We start from the raw sequence: 20954 nt of genomic DNA, 5'->3' as shown, positions 1-20954 counted from the left end.
CTTGTAGATATTATAACTAGATGCAATGACAGACACGGCAAAATACAAGTCGTGGGGGCACACTATGCTAAGCACAGATTTTTTAGTTTAAGTGTTTTTAAGCCACGCCCTTAATTACATCGGCCACGCTCCTTTGAGAGACCCTCCGGTTTTTTCATTCCACTTAAAACCCTGCTCTAGACAACATGACAAGCTATTCTAAACCCAAGAGTGCAGCCTGGCAAAGTACCATCACACTACTAGTTAGGGTAATGGAAACGTCAATGCACTAAATAAAACGTTCCCACAGGCGTAGCTCTGTCCATAAATTCGAAAACAGTCCGTTATAACATGGCCGATGCGTTCGGAAGCATGACTCTCCGTGTTATTTGTCTATTTCTACTACCTCTACAGTTTTTGGCCAATCACGAGGCGTCCTACGAAGCAGGTCGAAATGACGTCTGACAGCGCCGTCGAACTCTGATAGGTCGGGGGAGACCGGCGCCTGTCTTACGCAGCTTGTGCTCTCCCAGCAGAGTCTAGTGGCGGAGGTGCCGTTCTGTGAACCCTGAAAAGCGGCAACGGCGTCACAGAACGACCGGCCGTCACAGTGCGACCTCCGCGAGCCTGGGGCGTGCGCACCTTTCCCCCCCTGACCCCAGAGAATGGGCCGCCCCTGAGAGGGCCCCCTCCTGCCCTGCATGTCAGCGGCGCCCTAGCCGAGGATGCTGAAGATGAAGCTGCCCCAACGGAAGAGCCAGCAGCACCGGCAGCAGGAGGCGCCCGGGGAGACCTTGTTGCGGCGCGAGTCGGTGTACGAGTGGTTCGGGCTGAACCTGGGCCCGGCCCGCCGCCTGGAGTTTGCTTGTGGGCTGCTGGGCCTATGCAATCCGTTGGAGCTGCGCTTCCTGGGCGCATGCCTCGAGGACCTGGCGCGCCGCGACTGCCACTACCTTCGGGAACCCGAGGCCCGCGCCAACAGCCTCCCACCCGGCGGGGAGGGACCCCAGCCGCGAGACCCGCAATCCGAGCTCCGCGAGCCCGCCTCCCGCGCTCGCCTCATCGTGCACCTTGCGCTGCTGGGCTCCGAGAACCGCGAGGCTGCGGCCCGGCTCTTTCGCCTGCTGCCCGCCCCTACCCCGGGGGTCCCCGCTGAGGACGCAAGCCCCCAGGAGCGCGAGGAGCTGCTTCTGCTCTACACCATGGCCTCCCTGCACCCAGCCTTTTCCTTCCACCAGCGGCACACGCTGCGCGCTCGCCTCGAGCAGCTCCGCGCAGCCCTGGACCCCGCACCGAGCCCGCCTCACACACCCAGCCCACCTACGGAGGTGAGTGATTGCCGATCGCGGTCCACACTGAGAGCCCAAGTGTTGTTTGCTGCCACATGATGGCAAGCCCATTCATCTGGGATGTTCCGGTTGCACTCCACTGGTGACCCCTCTACACTGTAGACAAGACAGCAACTGAAGTCCAAAGATTGCATGTGATCACAAGTACATCAAGCATTGGCAGAGCTAGCATGTCTGGCCATAGCAAGTTTGATGCGATTATTTTTGTAAGCATGTGACCCAAAATAAAAATAAATGCCGCCTCTTTAGACCGACTGCCATGTGCTTGCAATAAGAATCGTTCTTGAAAAAAGAATGTAGCTGTTTTGCCTCTGTTTCTGTTTAAAAAGCAAGCCTATGAGTTTTCTGTGCATTGTACCCAACCACGGATTCAAATCGCAGGCAGCCATAGGCGTTATTTAACTTTATGTAACAGTTACAATGTAAATGTAATGTAAATTGATACTTGTATAGCGCACTACTCACCCGCAAGGGTCTCAAGGCGCTTGTACGGATACCGCTGTGGAACCCATCCTGGCTTTCCCTGTGAGGTGTCCACTCCTGGGCACCCCCAAGGTGGAGGCCAGGCATCCTTAGCGTTGTGGGGGGCCGTTGTGGAGATTAAGCAAGCTATTGCCCAGAGTTGCAGAGTGGGACTCCATGATTGGAATAGGCACCGAGGCGAGAATTATCAGGTCTGTGGAATTTTGAGCCCAAGACCCGCCGAGGCGGGGTATTGAACCCTGGTCCCGGGCTAGACCTCTGCATCAGGGTCTGCCGCTCTAACCATTGAGCCACACTTCTCCACTATAAGGAGACGGACTGCTTATTTCCAGCTGGAAGAATCCTGATTTTTTTCCATTTTCACCCGGGGTTTTAGCGCAGTTTGAATGATCGTTAGAATTATTTCACTAGCCACCCCGGTTTAACGGTTCAATAGCATTTTTTTATAAAGCACTTCAATTCATATTTTTGCTGCCATCACTTTTTGTTTAGAGGTAGTTATGTAACATGCTCTGCATTAGATTGAACTTGACCTGCTAATTGTGTGTGAGTGCCTGCAAACTTTAATGTCAAGGGTTATATTGCAGATCAGTCTAATTTGGATCGTTAGTAGTATCAAGGCATGTGTAAATAATTCTAAAGGAATCCTTTACTATCTACTGCTATTACCCTGGTTCCTAGAGTATGGAGTTGCCTAATTTGTTCTTGGTTTTTTAATAAGCATGTATGTGAATGCTTTATAGGAAATGCACAACAATGCTTTCATTGTGTATTTTTTTTTGTCTTTCTAATCTGGATTTATTTACATAGTCCTTGTGGTCTCTAGGGAGTAGGGTGTTGAATGGGTCTGGTTGTCATTTTAGGGCACTGTAATGAGTAAGTTGGCGGTTACTCACATGTAGAGAAGCAATGCTATGATAAGCCAAGAAAAAGATATACAGGTACCATATAATTAATTACTCAGTTCTTGGAAAATTGTGAATTTTGCCCACATGGTAAGTTACAAGTAATGTCCAAAGATACCTTTTTGTTTCCTGTAAAAAATGCTTACAATTGGGAGGCTTCATTTGTTAATGCTCCCCCTGTGGGACAAATTAGTTGAAAAATCACTGGTTCGTTAGATCCTAGGAACGTATCTGAGGTTCTTTAATTTAATAATTACAATTAATAGAATTATTAGTTTCCTGTGGAAATTTGAAGTTTTTCCTGACATGAAAACAAGGGTCTACCATTGACTTACTCGGATTTTGTTGTTGTGAGGCTAATGTTTCAGTGTTTGGAGGATAAGTCAGAAGTGTTTCAATATTGAAATTCATCAATGGAGGGGAAGAGAAGCCTTGCATGGCTGTAATCCCACTCGGCTTCCAAGTAAATTGTAGCAAAAAATCAAAGTAGGGAGTGGGACAGCCACAGCTGGAGGGACCACAATAGGAAAAATTCTGTGGCACCCTCAACAGCTATTTTCGGCTTTGCCATCGACTTACTCTTCATCATTGGGTCTTATTTCCTTCACCAGGAGGTGACCGCTGGTTGAGAGATTGAGATCCAAATGTGGAATTGTGGTTTAAAATGACCTCTTATCTAGAAAAAGCTGTTTTAATAAATTTTAGATGATTGTAAGGTTGAAAATGAAAGGTAGCTGTGATATTGAGATGTACGATGTGTCCCTCACATCACATAGTTAAAAACGGATCACCATAAAAATGGTCTACATGTTTCAACCAACCTGCGCCCTCTCCGGGTCATCGTCGGGACCAATAGTTTGTGGGATTCATTTTTTGTGGGGTTTCCTGTATCAGGTGAAACACTGTCCCCTGGCAAGGGCTCCCATTGACCTAGGTTTGAGCCATTCCTGTAGTGGGCACTAACCCTAGCCACACAAGTGGGGTAAAGCATAAGTTTGTGGATTACAGAAATTTCCATCACACAAATGGAAGAAAAATTCCTGATTTCAGGCAGAGTTTGAGGTTTACAGAGCATTGTGGGTAAGAACCTTGTGGGATCCTTGCAAGTCACGCACAGCCCTAGACTCCTCTGGTTGTCTAGTTTTCCAAAAAATTCTGTGGTTCATAGATTTGCATGGGTGGCGCTACAGCTTGGTACCAAATACAGCATCTGCCTCTCAGCCTAGCAGTTTAGGGCCTTTTGTGTCTTTCACTTAGCACACCCACACGAGTGGGGGACCGCCCTTATCAGGAGTTGTCGGAATTTACAGTGGAACCCTTTGGCTGCCGCAGATTCAAAGTCTTTCCATCACAGAAATGTGAGAAAAATGTGTTAAATCAAAGTTAGTTTCCAAGGACTTATGGGTAAAATTACCTGGTGTGAACCACACAAGCCACACACCCCCTGGTTGTGTAGTTCTTAAAAAGGTGCATGTTTGCCTAGGTGACAGCTGAGCTGGGCTTAAAATCCACAGCTACCCAAATTTCCCAAAAAATTGAGGATTTCTTAGTAAGGTTCATATTTACATTTTTGGCTAACCAAGAAGACTTCTCCTTCTCCAAATTTAGAAACAAATGCAAAGCTGGCGGTTAAATAAAAACATTGACATAAGTTGCTGAAACTGTGATTGCTGTCAGTGCCTTTTACGCTTGATGCACTACTCCAACATAATTGAGCCACCCATCAATTGAAGAAAGAAAGAAAAAAAAGTTTAAACAGAATCCCGAAGTCTGATTTTTCTTTGGGTGGGAGAAACATGCCCCTTTCACCATGGGAGTTATCTTCCAAGGCAAGGGTGGGCATTAGACAGTTAACACTGTCCCGTACCACCATGGTTTTCCAGGTGGTGATGGGCAGTGAAGATTTACCTGTATGTCCGCACATCTAAATTAGATGGGCGGACACAGGTCCGCCATAGATGGCCCTTACTCATTCAGGGCTTGGAAGGGGTGCAACCATGCCACACAGGTTTTGAAAAATTCACTCGCCTTCTCACTATGGTGAGCCAGATTTAGGGCCTGATTCTAATCTCGCTAAGAAAGCCTCCGCGCAAGTCTGTTTCGGAGGGCTTTCTGAGCTAAATGTGCTCCGGTACTCTGAACGAGCGAGTACAATGCAGCCGTATGCTTACACACTGGGTTCGCTCAGACTCCCATTAAACTCCAAGGGAAACATAGGCTCTCATAGCAAAAATAGGTGGGTGGGGAAAAGTGCACACCCTATGCCATACTGTACATGCCTGGATCGGGGGGGACCCTGTGACCGAATCCGAGGCCCCTGGGTGTAAGGGGGGGCCTGCTACACCACCGAGGTATGATCTCGACATCCTTTTTGTCTCTCTGAGACAGAGGCGAAGCGGCTGTCTGAATCGTGTATCATACTCGTTCGGTCGTATTTCGGCTACCAAGCACGTCACAATTTGGCTACAAACGAGTGGTACGGACCAGTTCGGGACCCGAAAAAAATGTGGTTGACGCGTGGGTGAGTAGGAAGACAACCTTGACTTTTGACCTCTTGTCTCTGGAAGCAGAGTAAATGTGACAAGATAAGATTTAAAGCCATTTTTATTGCTCACAAAATGAATGAGCAATAAAGATGCCTTTAATTCTTGTTATCTTGTAATATTTTCTCTGCTTTCAGAGGCAGAGATCAAATACATTAGTTAGGTCAAGTAGATTTTTCAAGTTACTAGACCTGCAGGTCTAGTAGCATTTTGATGAATTTTCGAGCCCTGCCACATTTGGGAGTGGTCTTCCCCAAGGTTACACCAATGCTCTGTTCGCATATGGCCAGACCATTATGTTCACAGTAGGGATTCTTTATTGCTATTGGGTAAGAGTATCTTTAACACCACAGATATAAATCTGGTACTAATTTTAAGTTAATCCACCACTTTCATTGGTTTGTTTCGGCACTTCTAGAAATGCTAGCTTGAAAGCACAAATGCTAGCTTGAAAGCACAAATGCTTATCAAAGTATTTGAATATAGAAACCAAGACTACTGAAGGTGAGCAATAAAGCATTGTCCAGTCACCAACCTCTTTATGGTCCATTCACACACTATACACAAGACTTTCATACCACCGGGCTCAATGCAGCAGATTAATGCACACACCTCACCATGCCTCCGCCATGCGAAGGCCCATCACATTCATATGCCACAGAACGGAATTCCCATTTATGTCCAGACATGTTGATAGTTGATGCATCTACAACCTGCAGAAATGAAAAAAGTTTGACTGCGTTTTTTACCACCTGAATAATAACTCCCTCCACTCTGAGCATTACTGAACTCCTACCTAGTGAACCTTTACTAATGGCTTCCATAACAGCCACGTGAGGCTCAGGAAGACTTGTTACGTGGGTCTTTAGCACACTCACTGTGGTAAATTTAACTCCTTCAAGTTTGGGGGTGTTGGAGTATTCCTCTGAGGCTTCATTCCTCTAACTAATTGAGCATAACTAGCTTTGACATGAAGGCAAACATGCTAGGGAATGCTGCCTAAGTTCCCTAAAGAGAGATTCTTACATTATGAAGAACAATAGGTTTTGATACACAGTGTAGTCAGTGAGAGCATAACATATGTCACATCCATTGTGTGCAGTACTGTGACTAATGCACGTGTCATACAGTGGACTGAACATATACTAATTTGACAGAGGATGAACATGGCAAGCAAGACAAACATTTTACCCAAACATTGGGTGCAGAGTCTATTGGTATGTATTTTTTGTGTAGCGCACTGTCACCTGAAAGATATCATGTCACCGATGCAAGAGCGGTCAAGCCTGATCCATGGAGTAACCTAGTTGAAGAGCCAAGTGTTTAGCTTCGTGCAGAACACACTAATATTAGGGACAATGCATATGTATAGAGTCTGGTCATTCCGCCCTTGTGGAGCCAAAAGGAGAAGTCTATTCTTTTTCTGGTGCTGCCTATGTTGAGCAAAGGTGCCTGGAAGGTTTCTGAAATCTAAGTCTGTATCGAGGTATGGGGGACCAGTGCTGTATAAGACTTTGAATGTTTGTTTCAGGAGTTTGACATGAGCTGTGGATTGGGAGCCACTGAAGCTGTTTCAGGTGCTGGTTGTATGGTATTGGGATGCTGAGGAAAGAGGCTACCCTGCTGCGTTCTGTGTGGCTTGGAGCAAGCTGCTTAGTTGATAGTCGAGTTAGGTAGTAATTTAGTATCAGGCCGAGTGCTGCGGCATGACGTAATGCAAAAGAGTGCTTTTCCGGAGTAATCCATTTACCTCTACAGGACTGTCTAAGGACTTGTATTGCATTGTTGGCTCTGTCTAGGAATACTCTTGTGTTAGACCTGTCTGGATTTTTTGCGCAGTCCCTCCTCATTATTATTTATTTTGTCCCCTTTTTGCCCCTCATACCCTTACTATTTTTCTGTCTACTATTTTTTTTAGGTGTTGGTCAAGGGGATAGGTGCACCACCTAAAATGGTGGCCACCAACTGCCCCAACTGTCTCACCTAGAACTTGGCCATAGCTTAACATAGGGCATTCCAGAACCTTCTGGTCCATGCTGGACCATTGAAGGGCAGCCTATAAAAGGCGGAATGCGGGGCAGCCATTTTGTCTACCTGTGGAAGTCAGCTGGAGGGCAGGTGGTAGCTGAGAGTGGGAAGAGGTTAGACTGAGGGTTGCCCCCCTGGATTAGGAAGCTGCCTTATTGGTCCAACCCACTACTCCCCTGTTGGTTACTTGTCCCGGCCCCGCTGTGGGAAGTTAAGGGAGACCCTGGGCGCCTGACTATTCCCTAGCTTAATGTTAGTGGGGTGGGAACAGGAGAAGGAGACTGTGACGCTGTGAAGCGCAGTCCTCTGCCCAGTGAACGGGACTCAGAAAGGATATCCCTCATCCCTAAACCCCAGTCTCCAACCAGATTAAGCAAGGAAAAGGACTTTGCGACGTAGGAACTGGGTGCAAAAGCGAATCAGCGCTGTTCCTACCTTTCTGGGTGCTGAGGAAGGATTGTGTCCTGAGAAGCCCTGGTGTGGGGTGCCAGTTTCTATGGAATAGCGCCCCCCGGGATCCACTGAGCCTGGAAAGACTGGCAAGGCTTCCCTTTTGCGAGCGGGACCCCAGGGGCGCCTTCCGCGCTTCTGCCGCGCTGTGGAGGAGCGTCCCGGTATCGGGGGAAAAGCCAGGGCGAACCGCTACCCAAGGGCGCCTTCGCGCATGAGCAATCCGCGTTGTTCGATCTCCCAGGAGGGGCCTAGGACCGAGCAGGCCCAGTGCGGGGACACTATACCCTCGCGCATGCGCGGAAGCCTCGCGTGTGGAGGAAGACGAGGGCTTCGTTGCTGAGGAGAAGCGTCTCCATTGCGCGCCGAGGGACAGATCCCTCCAGATGAGGAGCCGCCGCTTAAGTGACTGAGCCTTCACCGCAGCGACCCGGGTTGCACCTGGGAGGACCGCTACTCTGGTGAGAAAGGGGGCGGGGAGGCCAGCCACCGAGGAAGGAGCGTTTTCAGGGCCCGGCAGGAGAGCGGAGGACTGGCCTGCTGCCTGTGCAACCAAGTAAGCTGGGGAGAGTGAGGGGTGGCGCAGGAGAACTGACTAGGCCTCCTGTTTGTCTGCTTTCTTCCCCCACAGGGCAGCACTAACTTCAAGGGCTCTTGACAGTGCAAGACAGTTTGCCCCTCCTTGAGTGGAATCGAAGTTCTGAGGAGCAAAAGAGAAATACAACCGATACTTAACTGGCCTGAGTAGGCACAAGGGTTACCTGCCAGATATTGTTAGTGCTTATTTAGAGGTAATCAACTACAAGAGCTGGTGATAACTTGTAATACAGGTCAAAGGTGTTATTGCAAGTACGGAGTTTAGTTATAAAGTATAAGCCTTGTTGAAACCTGTTTAAAAACTATGCCTAGTTAAATGCTGGAACCTCAAGTGATATAATGTAAAAGTTGGTGACTTAAGTAGCGCCTTAGCAGGGACTCTAGTAATTTCCCAATTAATAGGTATTCTTCTCCAAAAAGGGGTTCTGCATAAAATGTCAATTTAGTAATGGTGAAAGACTAGCATATTTACAAGTCACATGTATTGAGTTGTGATTCTTTTTCCACAGACAGTGTTATAATTTCCCCTGAACCAAGTGTAAATTTTTCCTGTGTGGATATTAAGAGTTAAACCAGAGAGTATATTATTTTTATAAAACAGCTCATATTTTCCTAACATTTTTGGTGTAGCGTTTTCTTTTGTGTGCTATTGCGTGGTTTTATTCTTGGGTGGTCTGCAACCTTAACACTGTGCCTCTGAAATGCTTGTCTTGCCCTAGGCCAGGCTACCCAGTTCCAACATCTTGTATGTATGTGTTTGTGACCACTTTCTGCACAATACTAAGGTGTACCTTTCCTGAATAATTTATTTACCCCACTGGAACTGTCCAACTAACTGAGCAGCCCGGTATACATTGTAGCATCTGTGTCTTAAAGTATTCTTGCAGGTATTGCTTATAGGATATGTTATTGAAAGTTTCTAGTGAAGTTGTGAGAAGACTTTTTTTTTTTTTTCTTCTTTTTTTTTTTTCTTTTTTTTCTGATAAGACCTGAAGACTATCTACAGGTTGAATCTTCAACATTTCCCTTCTTAAGTTGCTTTCAAAACATGTTATAGTTTGCCAGGAGTTACCACATATGAACAGACTCTGCTTATGTTAGTTTTGTGTAAAATCATATGCAACCTTGGAATCTGCTTGTTGTTGTTTAGATATTAGTTCACGGTCTGAGCACTGTCGTCTGCACTCATTTTGATACATACTGAAATGAATATTGTCGTGGCACTGAAAATGTGAACATCACCATCATGCAAGAAACTGTCCCCTCTATCCTTTTTTATTGACATTGATTATGATACAAGTTACTAATTGAGTTTGTACACTTTTATAGCTAATAGAAGTGTTGGTGAATAATTCCCACAGGGCATTTGTTTGACTTATTACTCTTACTCTGGTTCTTGTGGGCAATCAGGGTGGTCCTTGTGTTGTATATATAATTTCCCTAAAAAGCACTTTAGAATCTAGTCAAGCATTTACAATTTGCCAAATAGGGTCCCCCGTGACATTGTGGCTTATGCTACTTCAATTATTATGTGCAGTGTGGGGACTATAATGCATTTGTCAATCGGCAAACAGAACACCTGTCACATTCTGACTTTGAATAATGGAGTCAAGCAGGCTATAAGCAAGTCCATGATTTCCTCAAGTAGAGGAACCGAAATTCGATGGCTGCTTGCCTGGTGAAATAGTAGCCCATTAAAGGTAGGTATTCAGTTGCATCCATTGAGAGGTTTACCTAGCTGTAGCTACACCTCAGTCAATTTTCCAATACTTCATTAGGCTTCTCCTGCACCACGCTTGCGCTGTGCTCGAGAAATCTATTGTTTTTAATATAAACTTAAAGCAGACTTACATCCTGCCTCCTCTCTTTCGTGGCATGTCTCATTTGTTCTTGTGCGCGCCACTTATCTTTCCACTTTCTATTGGCTGTAGCATATTTTCCTGCATTTACCAATGCTTGTTCCTTGTCTGCTTCCCTTATTACTTTCCCGCCGCTGGAATACTGAAACACCCGCTTTTGTGGAAATATATTTTCATAAAGTTTTGCTTTTTACTCTTGCAGCATATTTCTATAACAATTTATCACCCGCAGCGTAGAGTAAGTGATTTGCATAGAATCACAGGATGTTGCGCGGTGCCGCTGCGACTTGAACCAGGACCCCCAGCTTGCGAGTCAGCAACTCTGGCTCCTGCGCCACATCCTCTTCTCTCCCGTGTTATCTGTCGGGAAGCTCATTCCTTCTCCGGGACAATGATTGATGAAAACAACTCTTTATTCATTACATAAGCAAAACCAATGCATTACTGTAGGAGAGTAGGATCTGCTTACTATGGTTACCCCCTCTTTTTGCTGGTGTTTCACTGTTAAGGTCTCGCTATGAATGCAGTGCATGCGCTGCTTCGCTACCGAGCCTCTATTGCTGCCGCTTAGGTGCTGGAAGGGAGACAGGAGTTGGCACGCGCTGACAGGAGATGTGCACTCCATACATGTGCACATCTGTCCGCGCGTGCCAACTCCTGTCTCTCTTCAGCAGAGAAACCGGCGGCACAGCGTGCGCATCGCGTGCTTTCACTCCCCCTGTCGGTTCAGCATGAAGCAACGCTTTCCGTTTTTGATTTCAGGCTCACTCAGCTTGTATGTTCGCAGTATTTTTTTTTAAATTTCATTTCAGATGGAAATTGTTTCTCTTATACACAGTTACGCCCCCCGCACAACTCAAACATCTTGACTTTTCGTACTTAAATCCTAATCTATTTATGGTAGGATTGTGTTTTGGCTGCTGGCTGGGCAAAAAGCTGTATATGGATTAATCTTAAAAATGTAAGATTGTGATGGAAGTGGAATTTGTAATGCCAGTTGGTCTGGCGAAGTCGTGTTTTTTTCTTTTCAGACTGTGGGAATAGATGTAGCACTCCTTTGTTGTGGCGAGACTATAGTTGTGGACTTTGGTACGGAAGGGAGACAAAACATGCGCGCGCCTGTACCGGACAGGCGATGTGCACGCTCACGGCGTCTGCATCAGCTTGGGCCCAGACAGCACATGGGCATGCGTACGGCGTGTCTTTCAGCCTGTGTCTGGAAAGGCAATGTGCACGATCACTCGAACCTTCGAATCACTGGAAAGTCATGTTTAATGTAGAGCCCTGTCAGTCAGTGCGCGTGAAGTAGTCATCCAGAGATAGCAGCTTGAAGGTCAATACTGTGTAAAAACACTACACACAAGTGGTTTCCGGCTCCAGCAATTACCAGAGCAGCATCCGCTCCTCCACATCGCGACATAATTTATACAATCTAAGACACGCATTGATCAGACTGAAAGAGAGAGCTGACAGCTCCCCGACAAGGAAATACACCTACAAGAGACTTCTTTACCCCTTCACTGAAGTTTTGACAAACTTTGAATGAAGGCAGCGCTGTGCACATTTCCAGGAAGCTTTAAACAGGCACTGTGCACGCACTGCATTTAATGCAATATTCCCTCCATAGTGTATCTCTGTGCAACAGATTTGCCCGAGAACCAGTTCAGGTGTTGTTTAGAGCGAGCCCCAACCACTAATAGTGATGTATGAGACCCCCCAGCTCGTCTTCATTAAAGCAGCCAGGAAAGGGGCGTGCTGGTAGACTGGCACATACCGCGCGGAGAGAGGAGGGTTGTTTCTGACGTTAGAAGAGAGGTCCGCCTGCATTTCCTTTTTGTTGAACTTTCGGGTCACTGGAAACAGTGATCGTTTTGGGCAGAGCTTGTGTTGGACTTGGAGCATCAGGGTGGGCGTGCATGTAGGAGCATGTGAGTTTTGGGGCTTGGTTACTGGTAGTATTTGGTATGTGATGGTGGATGGGGGAGTTCCTTTGCTCATGTCACTATCTTGGCTGCTCTCCAATCGCTGCTGCCTGAAAGCACAGACTGCCTATAAAAACCCACTGTCAAAGTGGTGAGTCTTTACCGCCTGTATTCTTTTGGTCATATTGTTTAATTTACATATTTTACCAAAAGGAACAATGTTCTGTTTTATGCAAACATTTGAAGCGTAAACGTGGTGAATTCTAAAACAAATTCAGAGTCTGCCATTTGTGTGATTCTGTAAAAGGAAGCCCCGACTTCTAAAACAAAGACATGCAGGGCTTTAATAATCTGTCCCCATAGAAACTGAAAGGGATGGTGTAGTACTGCACTTACGAGAGAGTTTGGGCAGGAGCTGAATGGGAAAATATTGAACTGTTAACTACAGATATTGGGCACGACATGAACAGCACATTGTAAATATGGGCCCTGAAGAGCGACATGAAATTGAGTGAATACCATAGAGAACATTGTCTTTAAGGCCGAGTTGAGAGTCTGGGCTGAACAAAGAATTCCAAATTTGTAACGTGCACAAAAAGAGAACGTGGCTGGGAGAGCTTAATTCAGAATATTACCCATATAGATACAATTAATACGGCGGGCGCGTGCCCGATCAGGCAGAACAATGACTTCCCGCGGAGTTCTTTTGAGGTGTTCTCGCGGCTGCTATGGGTCAACAGAAGGGAGAGGCAGAGCAAAGAACTGTAAGCACTGCGCGGGGCAGGTTCTGTCCTCTCCTCGGGCAGACACAAATGTATACAAGGGACATCGTTTTATATTACCTGTTTTTGACTCCGCAACGGAATGCTGCGAATGACTTCACATTTGAAGTAAAAAAATAAAGCTGGTATTTTTTCAGGCGCTCGAATTACTTCACATAGTACCGAAAGGAATGCTTTTGCACGCACCAAATAAATGTATGGGTTGGCAATGAAGTTAGTTGTATACAGTATACGCCTAAGGACTGCAAGCAATACATATTTACAAAAATGTGCAATGTGCTGGTTCCACTCATAAATATTTTCAGATCAGAATGCAGCTGACGCCAAAGCTGAAAGGTATTCAATGTGAACGAAGGTGTAAGGGTGCACTCCTTAATTACGGTCCAGCACTTGCGAATAATCGATTTAGATTCTGAGTGGTGAATCTCCTGTCCCTAGAGCTGCCTCCATTCCCGCTGCTCCTCTTGCCACAGCTCACCCTGTTCAAGCCTAGGCTCAGGGACCGCGTATCCACCTGCTGCACGGAGAGCACCTTGCACCCTGATCCGTGGCCCTAGGCAGGTCCGGGAATGATGCATTACCACATCATCCGTGTTCATCACCATGGACAGAGCCAAGAGGTGTCTGGTCGTGCACACACTGGAGAGGGACATCCGGGGCTCAGTCCATCTCTAGTCATCTTCTCGGCAAAAGGACTCAACATCTACCCGAGGGTAGGTGTCGCCAAAAGAACTATAACTAACATGTACTATCACATTTTCCCGTAGACACAGGATGACTAAAACCCTTTGATAAAACCAGGCCGGAAGTCTCATATGTACTCTTGCTTTTTGGAGTGTTCTGTATATTTGAATAAAGTGCCTAATCCAGTCACAATCCCTGCACTCCTTCCTTACAGCAGGTCAGAATTTACCATTGAATGTATGTTAGGTTATGATAATATTTGTATACCACACATGTGCTTCTCTGCACTTTAGAGCGAAACCTACCATTACCATTAGCAAACCTAAAAGAGTAATCTCATTTACTGATTGCACACAGCTGCCAGAGGCCCGCATTCAGGCGCATAGATTAGGACAAAGAGCTACGAACAGTAACACCACACTTTTGTGCGCATCACAAGGAATCCGCTCCTGCCTACCTACAAACTTCTGTGGTTCTTTAATTTGCTGTCGGATCACGTTTGCATCAAGCTGCGCTGCAGCCTTTACAGATAGAGAAGAAAGACACAGCTGCAAGAAAAGTCGGACTAAGGAGAAAAAAAGAGCAGAAGATATTAATTTCAAGCTGTAATATGTAATGCAGCCTCCTCTCTTCAGAATGCACGTTCAGTTTGTCAATGTGTTTGTGCTCCATCCCCTCGCTCTAATTCCCTGCCTGCACAGTTTACTGGATGAATGAAACCGCCCACCATGCTTTCTCATGCCATCACTGCGAGGCACCGGCAGCCCTTTGGTATGTAGAAAAATCATCTGTATTTCAGTTTATTAATCTCTCTGAGGAATCTGCAGTGCAACAGCTCCTTATGCGTGCTGTGAGGTTAAAACTGATACATGTACAGTTTGATTACAAATTAAGACTATCCCTCGAAATTAAATGACCCTATACATGTTCCCAATTTTTTTTTGGATCAAACATCCATTCGCGTATATTTAGCTATTATCATACACAACCAAAGTTACGTGTTTTTTGGAGTACAATGTAGTCACGATAAAAATATAAGAATTAATTTTGCCCTCCAGAAACATTTTAACTGTTACTCTTGAGCACCTGATTCTCTGCAATATCACATCAGGAGCACGCTCTACAGGGATCTATTGATAAAAAACAGCCCCAAGAAAAACACCCTTTTCTAGGCACACCTTAAACACTCGTTTCTGACCTTTTGCACTGATTTGCAGGCAGGTTTTCAGTTTGAGTCCTGGCAAGGGCAACCTGACCCCATGCTTTCTGCATCCAATAAATTCAATCCCATCATATTTTCCTACAGGACTCAAACTTCAGGGAAAGTTTCTTCTTTAAGTGACAGTAAGGATGTTTTTCCTGACAGACAAATATGGAGTGAATGGATACGCTGTGTTTGTGTATGTGAACATCCCCTGGTACACGCCTTGCTAGGGAAATGAGGTCCTGACCTATATCACAAAAGCCTTTCTTATTATTTATTTAAACTGTTGTCAGGTGCTATTTACATATACATATGGTCACCTAGTCCTCCTAAACATTTTTTCTTTTTAAACAGTTTGATGTAGCGCGAACTAGACCGAAGACATCTGGTATCAGAGCGCTTTACATGAGCACCAGTTTCCTTACAGACACATTCATTTTTGTTAGGCACGAGAAAATTAAGTGATTTGCCCAGAATCGCAGGATGTTGAGCTTCGTTTGCGAGACTCGAAAACAGTTCTCCAGCTTCGAGGTTGACAGCTCTAACCGCAAGGCTACATCCTCTCCCTTCTTAATCCGTTTTCTCTGACGTGTGCCTAAAAGTCTACAGAACTTTTTAATAATCCTAAAGTTTAACATTTACGAGACGCAAGCCTGGCAGTAACTGCATCTTTTACCACAAGTCTTGCTTCTGGTAAGCATGGACTACAAGTCCAAAGAGGCACAGTTACTGCCAGCCTTGCTTGTCGTAAGAACCGCCTAAAAGTACAAGGTGCGTGGTTACACAATACTTGCAGGTTTTCAAAACACATAAATGAAAGATATTGTCATTTACAATGCCAAAAGCTCAAACTCTCGCAAATGCGAGACCTATTGCATTGCAAATGCTTGTTCGACTTTAGTCTGGCGGGGGCCCTGCTAACCAGGACCCAGCCTAGCTGCTTCCACTCTAAAATGATTGCATGTACTTTAGGTACACTTCAGATTGGTTACTGGGTTACCCTTGGGAGTCCCTAGTATATGGTACCTTAGGTACAAGGGGCATAGCATAGGTACCCCAGGGGCTGAAGCATGTATTATGCCACCCCTGGGAAGCCTTCCAAAATGGCACCACAGGTCTGCTACTACAGCCTGGGTAAGGTGGTGCATGCACCCCTTACTAAGATATAGGTTCCCTATATCTACCTTTTAATCACTGACGCATATAAACCTATAAGTCACTCCTGTGGCAGGCCTTCTCAATCCTGAAGGCAGAGTGCTTGGTTTTGTGTGAGAGGGGGCCCATGCATGAGCAGGACCCCTCTGCAGCTTTCGGAACCCATGCACCTGTTGGAATCCAGTATACAGATGGACTTGTGAACTTTTGGCCATCTGACCCTAAATCGTGACCGCGGTAGTGCTTTCATCATGATTTGTAGTGAGCATGTACACATCATGCTTATTGGAGAACTTGACTGCAAGTAGTTAGTTGAAACGCAAAACAGTGCGCTGGGATTTCTATTGCTTCCTGCAAACTAGCTCTATAGGACTCATTTGTAGCAACAACAATCCGTACCGCATGCCACAGTGCCAGCTTTGTACAGCACACTGAACAGCTCTATTCCTATTTAGACATTTCTCACATAAAGGTTTTTTAAAAACAAATATATATTTTTTTAAGTTTCAAAAACCTTTATTAAAGACATGCATTGTTGAACACGGCATGATGCCTACAACCTCTTACAGGCCAGCAGCGTAAGAATCAAACCAAAGAAAGAATCACTGTCCGCATAGAAGTGCATATCAAGCCGCCATCAATCCCTCCGGCAACTGGTAGTCCAAGTCGAGTTACGGTGGCGGCTTACAGTAAACCAGCAAGTGGTGCAAATATTGGCCGTCTCAATCTCATGAACAGTGTAACTAGAACCCCGCTCTCCCAGTACCCTTCACCCCCCCCCCCTACCGAGCCCATCTAGTCAAAGGATCTCCTCACACCATCTTAAACAGGGGTGACCTTCCGTGCCTCCTCCCGACTGGCGAATGTGGTCCTCTCGAGGCTAGCGGAAGAGAACACTGCGCAGAATCCGTGGCGCTCCTTCCTATCTCCTGGATCATCAACCCCCATGCTTTTAATACCTCCGGGAGTTTGGCATCCTTCCTTGTGCTGCGTATGTGTCCTTCCTCCGCAAATGCCCACTCCCTCAGATCTGCTTTCCAGTTCACTACCAAGGACCCAGCCTGTGACAGCCACTTAATTGCTATCTGCCTTCGAGCTATAACATGTCCCAATATCAGGAATTTTCGGCTAGTTTTGCGTTTCGGGTCCTGGGGGAGCAGTCCGAGGAGACGCGTACGTAGTTCCAGGGCCACCCTCCACCCCGTTATTCTATGCAGGTCTTCTAGGATAGTTGTCCAGTATGTCTGTATAATGGGACAAGCCCAAACCATATGTGGGAAATCTGCTGAGTCGTACTGGCACCTAGGGCACCGTGGATTTCTCGTGTTATCAATAACATGGAGGCGCTTAGGTGAGAGGTAGGTCATATGGATTACATTAAACTGTATCAATTTGAATCGTTTGGAAACTGCCACTTTACGGACCCCTTTATGGCTCTTCTCCCAGTCGCTGGGTGTGATCTCTTGGGGACTCACCTCCTGCCACCTATTTTCTACTGCAAGTAGTGTGCATTCTGTCCTCCCGAAGTGCCCTGTACAGGTGAGTGACCAGCCATTGCTATCAGTGTTACTAAGGTGTGCGTGTGGCCAGGGGCGTCCGGGAAAGTGGGCCATAGATGTCGTGCCGTCGCCGCAATCTTGCCATATTGCAAGAATTCAACCTAGCTCGAAGGTGTCCACTTCCTCTTGATATGTGATGAACTGTTGGTCGGGATATAGATCTGCAAGCATAAGACAACCTCCCGCTTTCCATTTGTCCGTAGAAATGACCCGGTCAATGTGCGCGAATGGTGGCATCAACCAAAAATCTGCTTCTGGGGCAAACAGCCGCACCCGAAAAAGCCGCTTAATCACCCTGTCCCATATGGCCGCTTGTAGCCGCCCCAATGGGGGGGGCATCGGTCCTGTTGTCAAGCCACAGAAGTGCCCCCAACTGCCGATCTCCGTACGTATCAGCCAGGAGTGAGCGTTCCCACAACGGATCTGTCAAGCCATGCCACTGCGTGCTGTAATTGGGACGCATAATAATAAAGCTCAAGGTCAGGAATTTCTAATCCACCTCTGCCCCAAGTGCATTTCATTACCTCGAGGCTCACCCGACACCTTTTGCCATTCCACAGTAATTGGACCAATATAGCATCCAGGTCCCGAAAGACCTGGAGTGGGAGCTCAAAAACGAGCCCTTCATTGTGTAAAGGCCACGGGGTAACAGCACCATTTTGATAAGGGCTTCCCACATAAAGGTTATACGCTTTTGTGGAGGAGTGGCTGGGCAAGTTCCCATGCAGTCTTTCGTGTGACTCCTACCATGGTAGGTCAACCTACAGGGTTTAGAATGAAGTTCTTCCCTGTATACACTCTCAAGCTGTACACATAGCTAGTCGAGCTCTCGCACAGCATGTACAGATTGATGCCATAATGAGCTCTTTTGCTCGCACTGTACTGCCTGAACAGCAACCGTCCTCTGTAAAGGTTCAAGTACTTATCGATGGCTATATTCTTTCCAGGAGTATAAATCTCTGCAAACCTGGCAGACTGCTATTCCACAACAGGACACATTTTTAACAACCTGTCATGGTCTGGATGGTCATGGGGCAATACAGCAAAATTTGTCTTTGAAATGCAGCATATGCTGCAGTAGCAAAAAACGATCTCTGCTCATGTACAGTGTGAAGATGGGGGTTACTCGATCTGTGCTAGTAGACCAGTAGGACTGCAAGGTTGGTTTCTGCACTATCCCTATTTTGGGCTTAAGGCCTAGAACTATCTAGAACTCCAAGTGAAGTGGGAGTCCACTGGTGCGCCCTAGAATGAGGCTCTTGAGTGCTTCCATGCCCCCACCGATAATGTCCGTCATGCATTTAATTTGCAGCACAATTTGCTCAAGAAAGTCTACATGCAAAAATATATTTGAAGGGGTGGGGTTTATATTTTTTTTAATTGTTTGTAGCACAGCAATTTTCACTCGCAGGTGCTACATATTTCATAATTCCCACATGATATATAGAGTAGCACTATAGATTAATGTATAACAGGCTCAAAACAAAATATGTGAAAAAGAGGACAAGCAAAAATAGGACCGGGGGCACAACCTAGTTGTGGACGAAACCCCTCACTCACCGAGGGTGATATGCTTCATCATTGGGTTCCTCCAACACACAGGGACTGCAAGGTACCCCATGTGGGCTACAACTTTACCCAAGAAGGAAGGAGCAGGAGTGCAAAGCATGTGTTGGTTCTACCAACACAGTATAGTAAGGAGGGGCAGAGTGCAAATGAATAAGTGAGAAAACGTGAGTAAAAAACTACCTACTTAGGGGCAACCACTTTATTCTTCCTGCCTAAGTGGTAGTCTGTTAAAACGCAAGCGAGTGTAGGGTTATAAATGTATACCCTATCTAATGATCAACATGTTTCTGCCATAACGACCATTCGGTTCAGGGCATTCATCAGGATCAAAAACAGTCACTCTGCTGTATCAAGTGTATAAATTATAACGTCCAGCCCGAACTGCCAAGCCATGCCTTCCCTGGACCGGAAACAAGCTTCCGAGGACCGGTTTCTGGCATTCCAGCCGTCTTCAGCCCGGCTTGCTTGAATCCAGTGGCAAAGTGAGCAAGGGACTCACGTCTGAGCATACCCTGCCACACTTATGGCGGCCAAAAGCGGTACAAAAGGGGGTGGTGATGGACGGAGCATCCAAACCAATCAAACACTCACACCCAGTCAAAAGATCTGGGTTTAATCCATCACCGTTCTTTAGCCCATTCTGCCACCCCAGTTCAGACATGGCTATATGCAAATCAGTCTGACCCTGTGCCTCATGGGAACAGTCCAGCCCGAACTGCCAAGCCATGCCTTCCCTGGACAGGAAACAAGCTTCCGAGGACCGGTTTCTGGCATTCCAGCCGTCTTCAGCCCGGCTTGCTTGAATCCAGTGGCAAAGTGAGCAAGGGACTCACGTCTGAGCATTCCCTGCCACACTTATGGTGGCCAAAAGCGGTACAAAAGGGGGTGGTGATGGACGGAGCATCTGAATCAATCAAACACTCGCACCCAGTCAAAAGATCTGGGTTTAATCCATCACCGTTCTTTAGCCCACTCTGCCACCCCAGTTCAGACATGGCTATATGCAAATCAGTCTGACCCTGTGCCTCATGGGAACAGTCCAGCCCGAACTGCCAAGCCATGCCTTCACTGGACTGGAAACAAGCTTCCGAGGACCGGTTTCTGGCATTATAACGCGATACTTAGGCCTAAATTTCTTGACCATCACCCGCATATGTCGATCAATCTGATCAGTCAGAAGGCTCTGCAAAACAATAATAATAATAAAACACATCCTAATAGTGGCCTTTCACCAGTGTAGGCCAACAACCCCTTCTCAGTGCCCAATTAATAAAAAACTCTTACCCAAGTGTAATATGTATGTGTCAACTCAACCTTCTATCGAGTCTTGCACCATGTCAGTTTTTCTGTTAGAGCGTTAAACGATAAGAAAACACATAGCATAATTTGTTACCTACTGCAGACACCACTGCATTAAGATTAAAAACCATAGCCTACTCTCGATCCCACAGGACCCGGTGTATGTGTTTGCTGAAAGTCATGATGTAATATCACCTATTACTATATTGTATCAGCCGTATAGAATGCAAAAAACATAACATTTGCACTTTAAATTTTGGACTCTTTGTGGTCTATGCACAAGCGCTTATCCTACATAGAGGTAACTTGTATTTAGCCCCTGGATCATCAAATGATTGTAACCTCTTCCCTTGGTTAACAAACACGGCAAGTAGTGCCTCACATGTATCAAGATTTTACACTGGACAGGCTTTTATGTGCCAGTCCCTACATGCGGCAAAACCGATGTGGTTAATAACCAAAACGGGAAAACAGAAAACAAAGTAACATCCAACGTCCAAGTAAAATAATCGTATTCTTGATCCATGCTCACCTTTCAAAACTGCCAGGTACTCTGGTCGGAACTCGGGAGGGAGCACTGAACGCTG

The 20954-nt window shown here is 46.2% G+C and overlaps 1 protein-coding gene across 3 annotated transcripts in view; it reads left to right on the top strand.

Annotated features, from left to right (window-relative positions):
* Positions 1 to 464: 464 nt before the first annotated feature.
* ZCCHC2 (zinc finger CCHC-type containing 2) overlaps positions 465 to 20954 on the top strand; it is a 283093-nt gene continuing 262603 nt past the window's right edge. For all 3 annotated transcript variants that reach the window (XM_078687775.1, XM_078687777.1, XM_078687774.1), the window contains exon 1: positions 465 to 1307. In XM_078687775.1, the coding sequence (XP_078543901.1) occupies positions 705 to 1307 (603 nt within the window). In that variant the 5' untranslated portion in view covers positions 465 to 704. The remainder of the gene's footprint in view (positions 1308 to 20954) is intronic.

This window comes from Lissotriton helveticus, chromosome 4_1 (assembly GCF_964261635.1).
Source record: "Lissotriton helveticus chromosome 4_1, aLisHel1.1, whole genome shotgun sequence".
Lineage (NCBI taxonomy): Eukaryota > Metazoa > Chordata > Amphibia > Caudata > Salamandridae > Lissotriton > Lissotriton helveticus.
Note: the sequence above shows the minus strand (reverse complement) of the source record. Positions and strands in the feature narration are given on the sequence as shown.